The 20142-nt window shown below is 45.0% G+C and overlaps 1 protein-coding gene across 1 annotated transcript; it reads left to right on the top strand.

Moving 5' to 3' along the window:
* Window positions 1–593: 593 nt before the first annotated feature.
* Window positions 594–16244, top strand: nherf4a (NHERF family PDZ scaffold protein 4a). Its single transcript, XM_020502737.2, has 11 exons — window positions 594–724; window positions 1861–2043; window positions 2200–2261; window positions 2436–2647; window positions 6942–7146; window positions 13148–13284; window positions 13446–13653; window positions 13999–14195; window positions 14468–14686; window positions 14971–15195; window positions 15334–16244. The coding sequence occupies exons 2-11, from the start codon at window positions 2030–2032 to the stop codon at window positions 15364–15366; spliced, it is 1512 nt and encodes a 503-aa protein (XP_020358326.1). The 5' UTR covers window positions 594–724; window positions 1861–2029; the 3' UTR covers window positions 15367–16244.
* Window positions 16245–20142: the final 3898 nt, after the last annotated feature.

Genomic DNA, 20142 nt, shown 5'->3' with positions numbered 1-20142 from the left:
GTGCTGTGCTGCATCATCAAACCTCCTTTGCTTACAAAAAAATAATAATCATAGTCTATTGACCAATAGGATTACTTTTTTGCTCTTGCCACAATATAGAGAAGTAATGTGCACTTTGATTCAATGAATTGAAGATCACCCATGAACTTCAAAGTCCAAATCAATGTCATTACAGTATGTATATTTTGAAATGAATTACATCAGGTTTAGAATGGACAATGATCTACTCAAGGTCCCCGCACCAACACATTGAAACCAGAGGGCTAACCTAGATCCTCATAGAATTTCCAGATAGGCTCATTGCTGTTTTCGTCTCATTGTGCCACTAATCAACCACCAACGTTTTGCACCATTTTTTCACCTGCAGTGTAGCACCCATGACCCCCAGTGGCCTTAACAGTGTAGTCAATATTGTCAAATTGTTGGTATCAGCTTAAAGTTGTTTAAGCTCGTAAACCATTTTATGATAGCACTTATCTAAGAAACCTGGGGAGTGTTCAGTGTTGTGATGGGTTACCAGGTCTGGTCACAGGTTAGCTAAACATTAAGCCCTAGGAGGCCTAGTGTTGTGGTGGAGGAAGAAGGAGTTACCGTCTCAAATGCTGACATACAGAGGAATCTTAACGTCACAATCTGCTGTGTACCTTGCACCTCCACACAACCTCAGGCAGCCAGGAGGACGTCCAGACACAAGGACAGACAGCAGCCACGAGGTGCACCGCGGGTAAGAGTCTGTTTTTCTACATCTACACACAAGGACAAGAGGATATAATGTTCAATGTATACGTTTTGGTGCAAGGCCTTTCCCAAGACCAGTCTCTATTGTTGTCTATGTCAAGACACAGACATGCTTCTACGTTTCACAAGGCATGGTCTTGCTTTAGAAAGAGTGCACAATATGAGATTTGTATATTCAAATAGCATTGTGCATTACAATAGCCTTGTGAGTGTGTTCTAAAGTGTGTTTAATCATTGGTGATTAAAGGTAGCCTTCTGTGTTGTGTGACAGTGCTACGAAGTAACTTGTTTGATTCTAAAAATGAAAATGAAGACTGTACATTTTTTGGGGGGGGGGGTGAATAATGAATTGTTAACTGCTACCCCCTCAGCATACATGAATATGCTAGCCTACATTGACTGCTGAACCCAAAATAAACATGTTGATAGTCAACATACAACATCGCCAGTCCTTTCTAGGTCTACCTATAATAGAAAAAAGGCAGCCTTCCTTTAATAAAAGCCCTGTGATAAAAGCTGTCCGGTCCCTCCACAGCTAGAATAATGACAGTCAGCAGATAGCTGGGAACATGACACTGCAGATATCACCACTAACAACCTGACAGCCTGCACAGACCTCTCCTTGCCAAGAGGTTGAATGTGGGTGTGTGTGTCTGTGTGTGTGTAACAGTCGAGCAGGAAGGGTAGGGATGAATTCTGTATGCAAATAAGAAATGGAAATGCTTGTATAAGGACTGGCATGCTGGGGCGTGTGAGTGTGAGTATCCTCCTCATCCTAATGTTAGTCATTAGGCCAGGTTAGGATATTCATGAGGAAAGACTAAGCCAAACCTTAGAATGACATTACATTAATAAGTAATGAATGACTTGACTGTGCCTATCAAATGCTATGCTGTGACACGGGTCACAGGTTTTTTTTCTCTCACTACGATTCATTCATCAAAGTAATCCGTAAGGACATTTACTGTACAGCTAAACATAGAAAAGTAGAAGGGCTGGATGTTGGAGAGACGTTAAATATTTGAGCTAATGATCACCTTTGATTGTGTCCGGACAGGGCATGGGGAACACACAGAAAGTATTCATACCCCTTGACTTATTCCACATTTTGTTGTGTTACAGCCTAATTACTTTCTGAAGGCACCGGATTTCATTTGGAGATGAGTAACCTGGATGTTTGGACCAAGGACACACAGCCACAGGGAGAAGGTCATTCCTGGAATCATTACTGCAGAGAAAACAAACTTGAGGGATTTTTCTTTTTTCTGTCATTCTAGGTCTTGAGGATGCAATGGAATTTCCAAGGTAAGTTTTTTTTGTTCTTGTTTTGATGGCTACTAATTGGACTAGAGACAATTGTCATAATACAAAATAGGACATTATCGAATATGTCCTTAACACACATCCTTAAAGCCAATTCATGTTTAAACTTTGACTTTTTTTATTTTCCTTACTCAAAAGATTCACCTTTAATCCGAAAGAGGGGATCGACAATCCAGCCTTGATCATCTCAGACGACCCGGGTAAGGTTTGAGAACGAACACATCCAAAATCATCCATCATTTCCCAACGCATGGAAGATGGTCTGACGAACACTAGTTCATCAATCATAGTAATCAAGATAAACCTGACTTCTTTAGGTATCCACACACAATGTCCATGCTATGTCAATGGCAGTGTTTTGTCTTGCCCTCCAGAGCCAGACCCCAGTCCGGTACCCCGCCTGTGCCAGATAAAGTGCAAAGAGGGCCAGAGTTTTGGCTTCCGTCTGCGAATGGAGAGGAGCTGCCGGGGCTATGTTGTCCGCCAGGTGGATCCGTGGAGTCCTGCAGCGCTCAGTGGGCTCAGGGACGGGGACCGTGTGCTGGAGGTCAACGAGGAATTTGTCGACAACATGGAGTTCCCGAGGGTGAGAACCAGACGTACCGTTATGTCAGTGGAATCACTGTGCACACGTTTCTTAAAGCTTTGGCACACAGATGTGAGTTCTGTACGTAATGTGCGTCTGCTTCATCACATGTGGGTCAGAACTGAGAGAACCTCTTCTCTTACAATGTCTCCGACAGTGCCACACGCTACATAAAGCTGCCACACGCTACATAAAGCTACCACACGCTACATAAAGCTGCCACACGTTACATAAAGCTGCCACACGTTACATACAGCTGCCACACGCTACATAAAGCTGCCACACGCTACATAAAGCTGCCACACGCTATTTCCGACAGTGTCCTCTGCAAATAAAGCTGCCACATGCTACATAAAGCTGCCACACGCTACATAAAGCTGCCACACGCGACATAAAGCTGCCACACGCGACATAAAGCTGCCACACGCGACATAAAGCTGCCACACGCGACATAAAGCTGCCACACGCGACATAAAGCTGCCACACGCCTCATAAAGCTGCCACACGCCTCATAAAGCTGCCACACACTACATCCGACATTGTCCTCTGCACATAAAGCTGCCACACGCTACATAAAGCTGCCACACGCGACATAAAGCTGCCACACGCCTCATAAAGCTGCCACACGCCTCATAAAGCTGCCACACGCTACATAAAGCTGCCACACACTACATCCGACAGTGTCCTCTGCACATAAAGCTGCCACACGCTACATAAAGCTGCCACACCCTACATCTGACAGTGTCCTCTGCACATAAAGCTGCCACACGCTACATAAAGCTGCCACACGCTACATAAAGCTGCCACACCCTACATCTGACAGTGTCCTCTGCACATAAAGCTGCCACACGCTACATAAAGCTGCCATACGCTACATTCGACAGTGTCCTCTGCACATAAAGCTGCCAGACGCTACATGAAGCTGCCACACCCTACATCCGACAGTGTCCTCTGCACATAAAGCTGCCACACGCTACAGAAAGCTGCCACACCCTACATCTGACAGTGTCCTCTGCACATAAAGCTGCCACACGCTACATAAAGCTGCCACACGCTACATTCGACAGTGTCCTCTGCACATAAAGGTGCCACACGCTACATCCGACATCGTCCTCTGCACATAAAGCTGCCACACGTTACATCCGACAGTGTCCTCTGCACATAAAGCTGCCACATGCTACATCCGACAGTGTCCTCTGCACATAAAGCTGCCACACGCGACATAAAGCTGCCACACGCCTCATAAAGCTGCCACACGCCTCATAAAGCTGCCACACACTACATCCGACATTGTCCTCTGCACATAAAGCTGCCACACGCTACATAAAGCTGCCACACGCTACATCCGACAGTGTCCTCTGCACATAAAGCTGCCACACGTTACATCCGACAGTGTCCTCTGCACATAAAGCTGCCACACGCTACATCCGACAGTGTCCTCTGGACATAAAGCTGCCACACGCTACATAAAGCTGCCACACACTACATCCGACAGTGTCCTCTGCACATAAAGCTGCCACACGCTACATAAAGCTGCCACACCCTACATCTGACAGTGTCCTCTGCACATAAAGCTGCCTCACGCTACATAAAGCTGCCATACGCTACATTCGACAGTGTCCTCTGCACATAAAGCTGCCAGACGCTACATGAAGCTGCCACACCCTACATCCGACAGTGTCCTCTGCACATAAAGCTGCCACACGCTACAGAAAGCTGCCACACCCTACATCTGACAGTGTCCTCTGCACATAAAGCTGCCACACGCTACAGAAAGCTGCCACACCCTACATCTGACAGTGTCCTCTGCACATAAAGCTGCCACACGCGACATAAAGCTGCCACACGCCTCATAAAGCTGCCACACGCCTCATAAAGCTGCCACACGCCTCATAAAGCTGCCACACGCCTCATAAAGCTGCCACACGCTACATCCGACATTGTCCTCTGCACATAAAGCTGCCACACGTTACATCCGACAGTGTCCTCTGCACATAAAGCTGCCACACGCTACATAAAGCTGCCACACCCTACATCCGACAGTGTCCTCTGCACATAAAGCTGCCACACCCTACATCTGACAGTGTCCTCTGCACATAAAGCTGCCACACGCTACATAAAGCTGCCATACGCTACATTCGACAGTGTCCTCTGCACATAAAGCTGCCACACGCTACATAAAGCTGCGACACCCTACATCTGACAGTGTCCTCTGCACATAAAGCTGCCACACGCTACATAAAGCTGCCACACGCTACATTCGACAGTGTCCTCTGCACATAAAGGTGCCACACGCTACATCCGACAGCGTCCTCTGCACATAAAGCTGCCACACATTACATCCGACAGTGTCCTCTGCACATAAAGCTGCCACATGCTACATCCGACAGTGTCCTCTGCACATAAAGCTGCCACACGCGACATAAAGCTGCCACACGCGACATAAAGCTGCCACACGCCTCATAAAGCTGCCACACGCCTCATAAAGCTGCCACACGCCTCATAAAGCTGCCACACGCTACATCCGACATTGTCCTCTGCACATAAAGCTGCCACACGCTACATAAAGCTGCCACACGCTACATCCGACAGTGTCCTCTGCACATAAAGCTGCCACACGTTACATCCGACAGTGTCCTCTGCACATAAAGCTGCCACACGCTACATAAAGCTGCCACACCCTACAACCGACAGTGTCCTCTGCACATAAAGCTGCCACACGCTACATTCGACAGTGTCTTCTGCACATAAAGCTGCCACACGCTACATCCGACAGTGTCCTCTGCACATAAAGCTGCCACACGCTACATAAAGCTGCCACACACTACATCCGACAGTGTCCTCTGCACATAAATCTGCCACACGCTACATAAAGCTGCCACACCCTACATCTGACAGTGTCCTCTGCACATAAAGCTGCCACACGCTACATAAAGCTGCCATACGCTACATTCGACAGTGTCCTCTGCACATAAAGCTGCCACACGCTACATGAAGCTGCCACACCCTACATCCGACAGTGTCCTGTGCACATAAAGCTGCCACACGCTACATAAAGCTGCCACACCCTACATCTGACAGTGTCCTCTGCACATAAAGCTGCCACACGCGACATAAAGCTGCCACACGCGACATAAAGCTGCCACACGCGACATAAAGCTGCCACACGCCTCATAAAGCTGCCACACGCCTCATAAAGCTGCCACACGCCTCATAAAGCTGCCACACGCTACATCCGACATTGTCCTCTGCACATAAAGCTGCCACACGCTACATAAAGCTGCCACACGCTACATCCGACAGTGTCCTCTGCACATAAAGCTGCCACACGCTACATAAAGCTGCCACACGTTACATCCGACAGTGTCCTCTGCACATAAAGCTGCCACACGCTACATAAAGCTGCCACACCCTACAACCGACAGTGTCCTCTGCACATAAAGCTGCCACACGCTACATAAAGCTGCCACACGCTACATTCGACAGTGTCTTCTGCACATAAAGCTGCCACACGCTACATCCGACAGTGTCCTCTGCACATAAAGCTGCCACACGCTACATAAAGCTGCCACACACTACATCCGACAGTGTCCTCTGCACATAAAGCTGCCACACGCTACATAAAGCTGCCATACGCTACATTCGACAGTGTCCTCTGCACATAAAGCTGCCACACGCTACATGAAGCTGCCACACCCTACATCCGACAGTGTCCTGTGCACATAAAGCTGCCACACGCTACATAAAGCTGCCACACCCTACATCTGACAGTGTCCTCTGCACATAAAGCTGCCACACGCTACATAAAGCTGACATACGCTACATTCGACAGTGTCCTCTGCACATAAAGCTGCCACACGCTACATAAAGCTGCCACACGCTACATTCGACAGTGTCCTCTGCACATAAAGGTGCCACACGCTACATCCGACAGCGTCCTCTGCACATAAAGCTGCCACATGTTACATCCGACAGTGTCCTCTGCACATAAAGCTGCCACACGTTACATCCGACAGTGTCCTCTGCACATAAAGCTGCCACACGCTACATCCGACAGTGTCCTCTGCACATAAAGCTGCCACACGCTACATCCGACAGTGTCCTCTGCACATAAAGCTGCCACACGCTACATCCGACAGTGTCCTCTGCACATAAAGCTGCCACACGCTACATCCGACAGTGTCCTCTGCACATAAAGCTGCCACACACCATTCTGGCTGGGACAAGGCTTACCTACTTGGTCTAAACAGAGTCTTTGTTTCGTAGCTGCAGCATGTTCTGCTCTGATTGACAGGTGGTGCAGAGAATCCAGGCATGTGGGCTGCAGCTGTTCCTGCTGGTTCTGAAGGGGGAGGAGTATAAGGAGGCGCTGGCCCAGGGACTGGACATCCAGGCTCTGACCAGGGCTTACCGAGGGGAGACATGTTCCCGGCCCAGGCTGTGTCACATCACCAGAGACCCTGTCTTAGGTCTGGGAATCAGCATCATCCCCATTGAAGGTAGCTATGAGTTATTCAGTCCGTAATCTTTTTTGGCAGATGATGTGCTAAACAGTAGGAAGGAGAGCGGGGGAGACGGGAAGGCAGATAAGAGTCGAGTCAAATTTGAGAAACGGCGGACTGTGGAATTGAACTCAGGTTATCAACCTAGGTTGATTTAGGGTTAGTCGAGAGACGGTCGAGAGATGAGATGTTTGCCACTCAATCAAACTCTGGCATCTTTCTCATCTTTTCAATATCAAAATCTTGTGCAGAGTTAATGTAAATGTTAAGGCCTGCATAGTATGATTATGCCAAATATTTGGCATGGGCCCTGAGCTGCACCATTGAGAGCATCTTGACTTCGCTCTTAGAAAATAGGGTTCCAAAAGGGTTCTTTGGCTATCCCCATAGGAGAACCCTTTTTGGTTCCAGGTAGAACCCTTTTCTGTTCCAGGTAGAACTCTTTTGGGTTCCATGTAAAAACCCTCTGTGTAAAGGTTTATACCTGCAACCAAAAGGGTTCTCCTATTCTACAACTAGATTGGAGTCCACCTGTGGTAAATTCTATTGATTGGACATCATTTGGAAAGGCACACACCTGTCTATATAAGGTCCCACAGCAAAAACGAAACCATGAGGTCGGAATTGTCCGTAGAGCTCTGAGGCTGCCACACCCTGATCTATTTCACCTGTCTTTGTGCTTGTCTCCACCTCCCTCCAGGTGTCTCCCATCTTCCCCATTATCCCCAGTGTATTTATAGCTGTGTTCTCTGTTTGTCTGTTGCCTGTTCGTCAAGCCTATCAGTGTTTTCCCCCTTGCTCCTGTCTGTTTCTAGTTCCTGTTTTCTAGTTTTCCCAGTTTTGACCATTCTGCCTGCCCTGACCCTAAGCCTGCCTGCCGTTCTGTACCTTGTCACATCACACTGGATTATTGACCTCTGCCTGCCCTAACCCTGAGACTGCTTGCCGTTCTGTACCTTTGCCTGCCTTTGACCTGTCATTTTGCCTGCCCCCTGATCTAGTAATAAATAATGTTACTTCGACACTGTCTGCATCTGGGTCTTCCCTAAAACGTGATACTAGGAACTGGCCATGACTGACCCAGCAGACTCGGACCAGTTCCGCAACACCATCTCCTCCCAAGGAGCCACCATTGGAAGGCACGAGGAGTTGCTTTGTGGTCTTATGGAAGGGTTTCAGACCTTGGCCGAACGCCATGACCAAGTGTTGAACACATTGCTGGAGCAATTCTGTGGGGTTGTCTGTTAGGCAGCCTACCACGACTGTAACCTCCCAGCACCTCAGTAACCTGGCTGTTAGCAGCAATGCCTCCCCGGCCACCCCAGTTTACTGGGAAATCTGCTTACCTCCCCCGGGATGCTTCAATTGAGAGTCGAGCGCTTGTCAGGCATTTCTTGCTCAGTGTTCCCTCATCATCGAGCTGCAACCCTCCTCCTTCCCCTCGGACCCCTCTAAGATAGCGTACCTCGTCACGCTAATGTCTGCGAGGGCTCTCGCCTGGGCAACGGCAGTATGGGAACAACAGTCGGCTGTATGCTTCAGTCTGGAGGAGTTCGTGGCGGAGGTAAAGAAAGTTTTCGATGCTCCATTGTCCGGGAGAGAAGCTGCCCAGAAGTTACTCTAGCTTCGGACTTCCGCAGTGTGGTAGCAGACTACGCGGTGGGTTTCTGCATGTTGGCAGCTGAGAGTGCCTGGAACCCGGAAGCATTGTTCGACATGTTCCTGCACAGTTTTGGAGGAAGTAAAGGACGAGCTTGCAGCCTGGGCCATTCGGATTGACCATTCGGATGACCATTCGGATTGATAGCGACTACGGGAATGAAGGAAGGAGAGGAGATTTGATACCACCTCACCTCCGAGGCATCCCGGAAGTTCCCGATGGCTCTGTTACCGAGAGAAGCCAAGGCTACCCGAGTTCCCAAGAGAGTCTCCGAAGTCTGCCGATTCACCTCTTTCCGAGCCAATGCAACTAGGCAGAGCTAGGCTGTCTCCAGCCGAACGGCAAAAAGGCTTCACACTAAGAGTTGCCTGTATTGCGGGACTACTGGTAATTTTGTCTCCACCTGTCCACTAAAAGACCAAGCTCACCGGTAGGAGCGAGTACTCTGGTGGGCCATACGGATAACTTTTCCTCTCCCTGTACTCGCATCACCAATTCATGCCATTTTGCTGTGGGGGAACCAATCGAAATCTCTCCGGGTACTCATCAACTCTGGGGCCGATGAGTGCTTTATGGACGCTACCTTGGAATCGGAGCTGGAAATCCCCACTCAGCCCCTCTCCATTCCCATGGACGTTAGAGCAGTGGACGGGCAATCTGTAGGTCAAGTTACCCACAATACCACCCCCATCAACCTATGTGTGAGAGAGACGATCAAATTCCTGCTCATTAAGTCTCCTCAGGTTCCTGTGATGTTGGGATTCTTTTGGCTCCAGTGACACAATCCCATCATAGACTGGATTGCTGGTGACATCATGGGCTGGAGCCCGTTCTGCCATGCTCAATGCCTGAAGCGCAGTCTGCCCCGGGACTTCTCCCAGGCACCACTCTGCCCCTGGGACGGAGACCAATCTGCCAATCCGGACAGGAAGACACGTCAGTGACTCAACCCACTCAAGTGACGCACCCCCCCTAGGGACGGCATGGAAGAGCACCAGTAAGACAGTGACTCAGCACTCGTAATAGGGTTAGAGCCAGAGAATCCCGGTGGAGAGAGGGGAACCGGCCAGGCAGAGACAGCAAGGGCGGTTCGTCGCTCCAGTGCCTTTCCGTTCACCTTCACACCCCTGGCCCAGACTACACTCAATCATAGGACCTACTGAAGAGATGAGTCTTCAATAAAGACTTAAAGGTCGAGACCGAGTCTGCGTCTCTCACATGGGTAGGCAGACCATTCCATAAAAATGGAGCTCTAAAGGAGAAAGCCCTGCCTCCAGCTGTTTGCTTAGAAACTCTAGGGACAAGGCCTGCGTCTTGTGACCATAGCCTACGTGTAGGTATGCACGGCAGGACCAAATTGGAGAGATAGGTAGGCGCAAGCCCATGTAATGCTTTGTAGGTTAGCAGTAAAACCTTGAAATCAGCCCTAGTCTTAACAGGAAGCCAGTGTAGAGAGGCTAGCACTGGAGTAATATGATCATATTTTTTGGTTCTAGTCAATATTCTAGCAGCTGTGTTTAGCACTAACTGAAGTTTATTTAGTGCTTTATCCGGGTAGCCGGAAAGTAGAGCATTGCAGTAGTCTAATATAGAAGTGACAAAAGCATGGATGAACATTTCTGCATCATTTTTGTACAAAATCTTTCAGATTTTTTGCAATGTTACATGGATGGAAAAAAGCTGTCCTTGAAGTAGTCTTGATATGTTCATCAAAAGAGAGATCAGGGTTCAGAGTAACGCTGAGGTTCTACACAGTTTTTTTTTAGATGACTGTACAACCATCATATTAATTGTCAGATCAAACAGAAGATCTCTTTGCTTCTTGGGACCTAGAACTAGCATCTCTGTTATGTCCGAGTTTAAAAGGAGAACATTTGCCGCCATCCACTTCCTTATGTCTGAAACACAGGCTTCCAGGGAGGGCAATTTTGGGGCTTCACCATGTTTCATTAAAATATACAGCTGTGTATCATTCGTATAGCAGTGACATACGGATGATACAGTTAACATTATGTTTCCGAATGACATCACCAAGAGGTAAAATATATAGTGAAAACAATAGTGGTCCTAAAACGGAACCTTGAGGAACACCAAAACGTACAGTTGATTTGTCAGAGGAAAAACCATCCACAGACACAAACAAACATCTTTCCGACAGATAAGATCTAAACCAGGCCTGAACTTGTCCATGTAGACCAATTTGGGTTTCCAATCTCTCCAAAAGAATGTGGTGATCGATGGTGTCAAAAGCAGCACTAAGGTCTAGGAGCACGAGGACAGATGCAAAGCCTTGGTCTGACGCCATTAAAAGGTAATTTACCACCTTCGAGTGCAGTCTCAGTGCTATGATGGGGTCTAAAACCAGACTGAACCGTTTCGTATACATTGTTTGTCTTCAGGAAGGCAGTGAGTTGCTACGCAACAGCTTGAAGGTTTAGAGGCCATTACTATTTTCATGAATGTCTCAAGAGATATAGGATTAAAAAACTGGAGTGTCTCCCTTGATCCTAGGTCTTGGCAGTGTTGTGGAGACTCAGGACAACTGAGCTTTGGAGAAATATGCAGATTTAAAGAGGAGTCCGTAATTTGCTTTCTAATGATCATGATCTTTTCATGGAAGAAGTTAATGAATTTATCACTGCTGAAGTGAAAGCCATCCTCTCTTGGGGAATGCTGCTTTTTAGTTCGCTTTGCGACAGTATCAAAAATAAATGTTGGATTGTTCTTATTCTCCTCAATTAAGTTGGAAAAATAGGATGATCGAGCAGCAGTGAGGGCTCTTCGATATCGCACAGCACTGTCTTTCCAAGCTAGTCGGAAGACTTCAAGTTCGGTGGAGCACCATTTCCATTCCAATTTTCTGGAAGCTTGCTTCAGTGCTCGGGTATTTTCTGTATATCAGGGAGCTAGTTTCTTATGGCAATTTTTTTTAGGGGTGCGACTGTATCTAGGATATTAAGCAAGGTTACATTTAGTTCCTCAGTTAGGTGGTTAACCAATTTTTGTACTCCTCATCCTTGGGTAGTTGGAGAGAGTCTGGAAGGGCTTCTATGAATCTTTGGATTGTAGCGCGGCTTTTCCTCTGTGGAGATGGGAGAATCTTCCAGAAGGACAACCATCTCTGCAGCACTCCACCAATCAGGCCTTTATGGTAGAGGGGCCAGACGGAAGCCACTCCTCAGACAGCCCGCGTGGAATTTGCTAAAAGGCACCTAAAGACTCTCAGACCATGAGAAACAAGATTCTTTTGTCTGATGAAACCAGATTAAACTCTTTGGCCTGAATGCCTTGCGTCATGTCTGGAGGAAACCTTGGACCATTCCTACAGTGAAGCATGGTGGTGGCAGAACATCCTGTGGGGATGATTTTCAGCGGCAGGGACTGGGAAACTAGTCAGGATCGAGGCATAGATGAACGGAGCAAAGTACAGAGAGATCCTTGATGAAAACCTGCTCCAGAGCACTCAGGATCTCAGACTGTGCGAAGGTAGACCTTCCAACAATTCAACGACCCTAAGCACACAGCCAAGACAACGCAGGAGTGGCTTCGGGTCAAGTCTCTGAATGTCCTTGAGTGGCGCCGCCAGAGCCCGGACTTGAACCCTATCGAACATCTCTGGAGAGACCTGAAAATAGCTGTGCAGCAACACTCCCCATCCAATTTGACAGAGTTTGAGATGATCTGCAGTGAAGAATGGGAGAAACTTTCCAAATACAGGTGTGCCAAGCTTGTAGCGTCATACCCAAGAAGACTTGAGGCTGTAATAGCTGCCAAAGGTACTTCAACACAATACTGAGTAAAGTGTAAATGTACTTATGTAAATGTAATATTTCTGTTTTTTATTTGTATTAAATTAGCAAAAATGTCTAAACCTGTTTTTGCTCTGTCATTATAGGGTATTATGTGTAGATTGATGAGGGAAGAAAAAAATATTTAATTCATTTTAGAATAGGGCTGGAACCTAACAAAATGTGGAAAAAGTCAAGGGGCCTGAATACTTTCCGAAGGCACCGTACATACGCTGCTTCTACTTTATTTATTATCTATCCTGATTGCCCAGTCACTTTTACCCCTACCTACACGGACATAATTAACTCAACTACCTCGTACCCCTGCACATTGACTCGGTACCTTGTACATAGCCTCTTTATTATTATTTTACTGTTATTTTACATACTTTTTAACTCTGCTTTGTTGGTAAAGAGCTCATAAGTAAGCATTTCACGGTTGAGTCTACACCTATTGTATTCGGCATATGTGACAAATAAGATTTGATTCCCGAAGAGAGGATCTCTGTGGACATGTTTGTTTGTGTCTGTTTTTTTTTTATCTCTCCAGGTCAGAAGGGTCAATACATGTTAAGCACAGTAAGTGAGGGTCCTGCAAAGAGGGCAGGGGTGCGTAGCGGAGATAGACTGGTGTGGATCAACGGTGCCATGGTATCAACGCTCACCCATTCAGCTATCAGTAAAATGGTAAGCATACAGACCCTCCTTCTCGGAACTGCTCTTAGTAAACAAACCCACATGGCAGATGTGTGTGTGTGTGTGTCTTAGTATGTCTGTGAGTGTGTGTGTGTGCACATGCTAGCATGCTCCTCACTTCTCCCTCAAGTTTATCTCTGTGTACTGCTCAGGTGAAGAAATGTAGCGTCCATGTGACCGTCCTCGTCATCGACAGAGAAAGTGAAGCGAGCTACGTCCGACGGAAACTGCCAATCTTGCCGATCATGGCCGGCTCTCACAACCTGCCACACAGACCCACAACGATGCATCTAGTCCAGGGGTCAGATGGATACGGCTTCTTATTACGACAAGAGAGGTTGACATCAGGGGGGCCTATTGGTGAGAATGAGGCACACATACAGCACACACACACACACACACATCATCTAACAATACACTTTTTTTGCTAGAAACTTCAATTTTTTGTAAGTATGCACGACCATGTTACAAGCACCTACTATGACCACCTTCTAATATCCTATTGTCATCTCTTAATGATCCTAACTAAATGACAGTCATTTTAAGTCCGTAGAAAACATGCTGCATAGAATACATACTGTGGACATTACAAACCTTGTAATAGGACATTAGAAAGACTCATGATACATGCTTATAACAATGCTTATAACAAGTCATGAACATTATACCTGCTGGCTGAGCTGAATTGCTTGTTGTCCATTCCAGCTCACCTACTCCGTGAGGTGGATGTGGGGAGTCCAGCAGAAGAGGCTGGCATGCAGGATGGAGACTTGCTGCTGGCGGTCAATGGGCAGCCTTCGGAGTCCATGGAGCATGAGGATATTGTCAGGACAGTGAGGAAGAGTGGCAACCGGGTTAGCCTCACCACCATGCCCATACACGGAAGAGACTTCTACACGCAGGTGTGTAAGTGGACGGAGGTCATGTGCAGTTTGGAAATTAGGAGTCATGCGAGTTCTGGTGTTAGAATATTGATACTGTAGTCAGTAGGATCCTCTGAGTTTTCCTGAATTGTATTTTTTATTGAACCTCGCGAGGAAATTACAGTAAGATGATGACTATGTTAAGATGTTGCTTAGATCAATGCTGACACCAAATACAAGATTGTCTAAGAATTATGTCAACTAAAAATACCTTCCCAGTCAAAAACAGTCTATTCTGTTCCCTACCGCAGTTGGGTCTATCTCCCCTGCTATTCCATGAGGACAGTCTGCCAGAAGGGGAGGGGATGAGGAAGACACAGTCCCCTTGCACTGAGAATCAGGATGGGCTGAGTAAAAATGAGCATGGCTCACTTCCTTGTCCAAGACTCTGTGTCCTCGAGAGAGAAGAATCAGGCTTTGGGTTTAATCTGGGCTGTGTTCAACATGAGCCAGGAACGTTCATAGGCCAGGTATTCCTTTGAACATCAACAACATAACACCCTTATCATCGATCTCTCGCTCATTTATTTGTTGTAATCTCTATTATTGTTTCCTGACATAAATAGGCAATTTGAAACACCCCCAATCAAAGTTGTGCTAACGAGTAACAGCTATCCTCAATCAAAAGTTCCCAATGTTGATCTGCTGTGTTGTTTTCCACATGCATTGCTATAATGAGGAAGGCAGGTGTTCAGATGGTTTGTATGAGAAATGAGTGGCACGGTTATGGCTACAGTTTTCTTTTGTCCTGCAGGTGGTGGTAAAGGGCTCAGGACATAGGGCTGGGCTGTGGGAAGGGGATGTCGTTGTGGAGGTAAATGGCCAGAATGTAGAGAATGAGTACTTTGAGGACGTCGTGATGCTGATAAAGAAGAGCGAGTCGTCGTTGAAATTACTGGTTGTGGAGAGGTCAGGGTATGAGAGACTCAAACATAATGGGCTTCCAATCACTCCTGGGGTCACACTCCACAGCACTCAGGTGAGGAACACTCACATGCATGCACTCACACACACACACACACACACACACACACACACACACACACACACCACACAGATACAAATATTAATACTACAGATTGAGATAAATAATACTTATTAATCTAATATGTTGCAGGTTTTAGAGAAAACGAATGATGCTTTCTTGTGATGGAATGCTGAGAAGTGACCCAAGTCGTTATGAAGACAACATTAGGCATCTCACCTAACAGAGGATCTGGCACTGGCACAGCATCAACAACAAACAGCTGCAGTCACTCAGTCATGTCCCAATGATAACACAGTGCAGGACAAAATCAGTGAAGCTATTCCCTCTACTTCTAAATGCAACCTGAAAGAGAAGGACTGAAATAGATGCTTGGCCTGCGCTGTGTCCTAAATGCCATCCTATTCCCTATATAGTGGACTAATTTTGACCAGGGCCCTATGGGGGGGGGGAGGGTGCCATTGGGAGCACCCTTCGCTCCACATCTCCCAATCTCACATGTCCTCTTTGTCAGGACTAGAGTTATGCTATGACCTGCTTCTTGCAATGGAGGATTTGCAGAGTAGATTGCACACTGTTTCAATTATTAATATCTCATGTGTATACGATGGGATAATGAAGTTCAGGTTTATTCTAAGGTGAAATCAGGATAAACAAAATAAAATGGTAAAAACATCAGTCAGTTGAGAATCTATGACCGTTATTGCATGCAATGATTCAATGAGGTGCGCAAAGTTTAAAGATCTATCACTAAGCACTTGACGAGCCATACAATTGCATAAAACTAGTTCAATCTACAGTATATAGCTATGCAAGTATAGACAAAATTATGTTTTGTTTATTTTGAGTATTTACATTTTTCTGCTTGTACTGTGTTGATCCTTGTTTGTGTCATCAAACAACACCTAATTATAAAACGTCCATTACAAGCTGAATTCTGATAGGTAAAGGTGGAGGGAGATTCAGTGAGTATCTACAGTGCACACACAAGACCTACTTCAGCCTTTGCAGAATTTCATATTAAAGCAAATACCTAACATGGATTCTTTTGACATCTTTACCATTACACCAAGAGAGGTCTTAACCTCTTGACGAGGTCATGCAATCGCTAAGGTCGCACTCATGCATTGAGCGCTATTCAAGCTCACCAGCCTGCCATTTCCTCATCGTCACTATTTCTGCTGCAATGATCTGATGTTTAGTATAGGTTTAGTTCACCCTAGATTTAGTTGAGGCCTACTTTATCAGTCCAGACAAGGATATGCGGAGAGGAAACCTCTTTAGACTGTTGAAATAACCCCCTGGATAGTGCAATAGCTCAGCGTATGCGAACGTGGGCGGGTTTCAGAAGTGTTGCTACTCATTTTGCAGCACTTATAGTGGCCCATCAATTGATTTTTCCATATTGGACATACACCGCCTTCAGAAAGTATTCATACCCCTTGACTCATTCCACATTTTGATGTGTTACAGGCTGACTTCAAAATGGATTCCATAGATTTTTTTCTTCTCAACCATTTACACACAATACCCCATAATGACCCAGTTTTCACACACCTTAGTCATGTTTAGTGGATGCATCTTTGGCAACGATTACAGCTATGAGTCTTTGCAGTTAAGTCTCTTAAGAGCTTTCCACACCTTTATTGTGCAACATTTGCCCATTATTCTTTTCAAAATTCTTCAAGCTCTGTCAAAGAGGCTTTTTGATCATTGCTAGACAACCATTTTCAGGTCTTGCCATAAGTAGATTTAAGTCAAAACTGTAACTCTGCTACTCAGGATCATTCAATGTCTTCTCGGTAAGCAACTCCCGTGTAGATTTGGCCTTGTGTTTTAGGTTATTGTCCTGCTGAAGAGTGAATTAATCTCTTGGTGTCTAGTGGGAATGTCACGACTTCCGCCGAAGTTGGTCCCTCTCCTTGTTCGGGCAGTGTTCGGCGGTCAACGTCACCAGTTTTCTAGCCGCCACCGATCCACTTTTCATTTTCCATTTGTTTTGTCTTCATTGTACATACCTGGTTTCCATTCCCATAATTATATGTTCCTTATTTAACCCTCTGGTTCCCCCATGGTTTTGTGCGTGTTTGTTCGTTGTAAGTTGGTCTGTATTTGTGAGCTTGATTATTTTCCTTCTTGGAACATTTGTTGTTTTGAGTCAAGTTACGTGAATTACTCATCTCTGTGTCCTGCGCCTGACTCCTCCTTTCCTGATACACCTAGATGCCTTACAGGAAAGTGGATTGAACCAGGTTTTCCTCTAGGTTTATGCCTGTGCTTAGCTCCATTCCGTTTATTTTTTTATCCTAAAAAACTCCCCAGTTCTTAATGATTACAAGCATACCCATAACATGATGCAGCCACCACTATGCTTGAAAATATGGAGACTGGTACTCAGTAATATGTTTAGGGAAATACAATACAACACATCATATTCAGGACAAGAAGTGAATTTTTTGTCAGTATTAATTTAGTACCTTGTTGCAAACCAGATGCATATTTTGGAATATATCTGTTTTGTATAGGCTTCCTTCTTTTCACTCTGTCGATTAGTTTAGTATTGTGGAGTAACTACAATGTTGTTAATCCATCTTCAGATTTCTCCTATCACAGCCATTCAACTCTGTAAGTGTTTTAAAGTCACCATTGGCCTCTTGGTGAAATCCCAGAGTGGTTTCTTTCCTCTCCGGCAACTGTGTTAGGTAGAACAGTATTGGTATTTTATTAGGATCTCCATTAGCTGTTGTGAAAGCAGCAGCTACTCTTCCTGAGATCCACACAAAACATGAAACATGACATAATATAGAACATTAACAGACATCAGATCAAGGACAGAACTACATAAATTATCTTTTTAGTGACTTGGTGTATTGAAACACTGTCCAAAGTGTAATTAATAACCTCACCATGCTCAAAGGGATATTCAATGTCTGCTTTATTTTTTTTACCATTCTACCAATAGGTGCCCTTCTGTTCGAGGCATTGGAAAACCTCCCTTGTTGAATCTGTGTTGGAAATTCACTGCTCGACTGAGGGAACTTACAGAAAATTGTATGTGTGGGGTGGTCATTCAAAAATCATGTTAAACAATATTATTGCACAGAGTGTGCCCCTACAAATTAATATGCGACTTATTAAGCAAACTTTTACTCCTGAACTTATTTAGGCTGGTTATAACAAAGGGACTGCATACTTATTGACTCAAGACATTTCAGCTCCTCATTTTTTATTCATTTGTAAAAATCTATAATGATTATAATAATAATAATTCCACTTTGACATTATGGGGTATTGTGTGTAGGTCATCAGCTGTAGTACCCCTTGAAAATCAGAATAATAAAAAATATTGGTAAAACAAATATATATACAAAATTATAATAATGTTTTCACAAAAGTAGTGCTCTGGGCCATTACTTGTATTAGTTTACCGATATAGATGCCTGTTGCGCAAGCAAATTTTTTTTCTCAGCTCTGCCAAAAAAGGTATTAAATTAAGTAATAATGGTGCACTCTAATCAGATGCACTTTTAGTTTCCAAATCCAGACTTTACACCCCCAGCAGTGACGCTGCTAATTTTGCGGCTATATTTCCTATCGAACAAACACTGCCTTCATAAAGTATTGACACCCTTGGACTTTTTTCACATTTGGTTGTGTTACAGCCTGAATTTAAGATTGATTACATTTTGATTTTTGATCACTGTCCTACACACAATACCCCATTATGTCAAAGTGGAATTATGTTTATTTTTGACATATTAATTTAAAATTAAGAGCTGAAATGTCATCAGTCAATAAGTATTCCATCCCTTTGTTATGGCAAGCCGAAATAAGTTCAGGAGTAAAAATGTGCTTAACAAGTCACATATTGCATGGATTCATTCTGTGTGCAATAAAAGTGTTTAACATGATTTTTGAATGATTACCTCATCTCTGTAACCCACACATACAATTATCTGTAAGGTCCCCCAGTCGAGCAGTGAATTTCAAACACAGATTCAACCACAAAAACCAGGGAGGTTTTTCAATACCTCGCAAAGAAGGGCACCTACTGATGCAGACATTGAATATCCCTTTGAGCATGGTGAAGTTATAAATTACACTTTGGATGGTGTATCAATAAACCCAGTCACTACAAATATAATTTATGTAGTTCTGTCCTTGACTTGTTCTTTAACATCTATTAATGTTCTATATTATGTCATGTTTCATGTTTTGTGTGGACCCCAGGAAGAGTAGTTGCTGCTTTCACAACAGCTAATGGAGATCCTAATAAAATACCAATACCGTTCTTCCTAACACAGTTGCCGGAGAAGAAGGAAACCGCTCAGAGATTTCACCAAGAGGCCAATGATGACTTTTAAACAGTTACAGAGTTGAATGGCTGTGATTGGAGAAAACTGAGGATGGATCAACAGCATTGTAGTTACTCCACAATAATAAACTAATCGACAGAGTAAAAAGAAGGAAGCCTATACAGAATAAATATATTCCAAAACATGCATCCTGTTTACAACAAGGTACTAAAGTAATTCTGAAATAAAATGTGGCAAAGCAATTATGTTTGGGGCAAATCCAATACAACACATTACTGAGTACCACTCTTCATATTTTTAAAGCATAGGGGTGGCTGCATGGCCTTATGGGTAGGCTTGTAATCGTTAAGGACTAAGGAGTTTTTCAGGGTAAAAAAAGAAAACTGAATGGAATTAAGCACAGGCAAAAACAGAGGAAAATCTGGTTCAGTTGGTTTTCCAACCTTTCCAACCTGCTCTTAAGGAACCACAAAGTGTGCAAGCCTTTGTTTAATCCCAGTTCTACCAAACATTTTTCTACTTATAAACTGATTAGTAGAATCTGATACAAAAGACAAGTACAAAAGCACAAAAATATGATTGGATTTAAGTTGATGGGCCACTCTATAAGGGCCACCAAATGAGC

Source organism: Oncorhynchus kisutch, linkage group LG15 (genome assembly GCF_002021735.2).
Source record: "Oncorhynchus kisutch isolate 150728-3 linkage group LG15, Okis_V2, whole genome shotgun sequence".
In the NCBI taxonomy this organism is placed as follows: domain Eukaryota; kingdom Metazoa; phylum Chordata; class Actinopteri; order Salmoniformes; family Salmonidae; genus Oncorhynchus; species Oncorhynchus kisutch.
This window is presented reverse-complemented; position numbering and strand designations above follow the sequence as displayed.

Bases quoted from the DNA above. Each gene is read 5' to 3' on its own strand.
- nherf4a (XM_020502737.2), top strand. The intron at 14,687-14,970 runs GTATTCCTTTGA...TTTGTCCTGCAG, and splicing joins CAGGAACGTTCATAGGCCAG to GTGGTGGTAAAGGGCTCAGG. The intron at 15,196-15,333 runs GTGAGGAACACT...AATATGTTGCAG, and splicing joins TCACACTCCACAGCACTCAG to GTTTTAGAGAAAACGAATGA.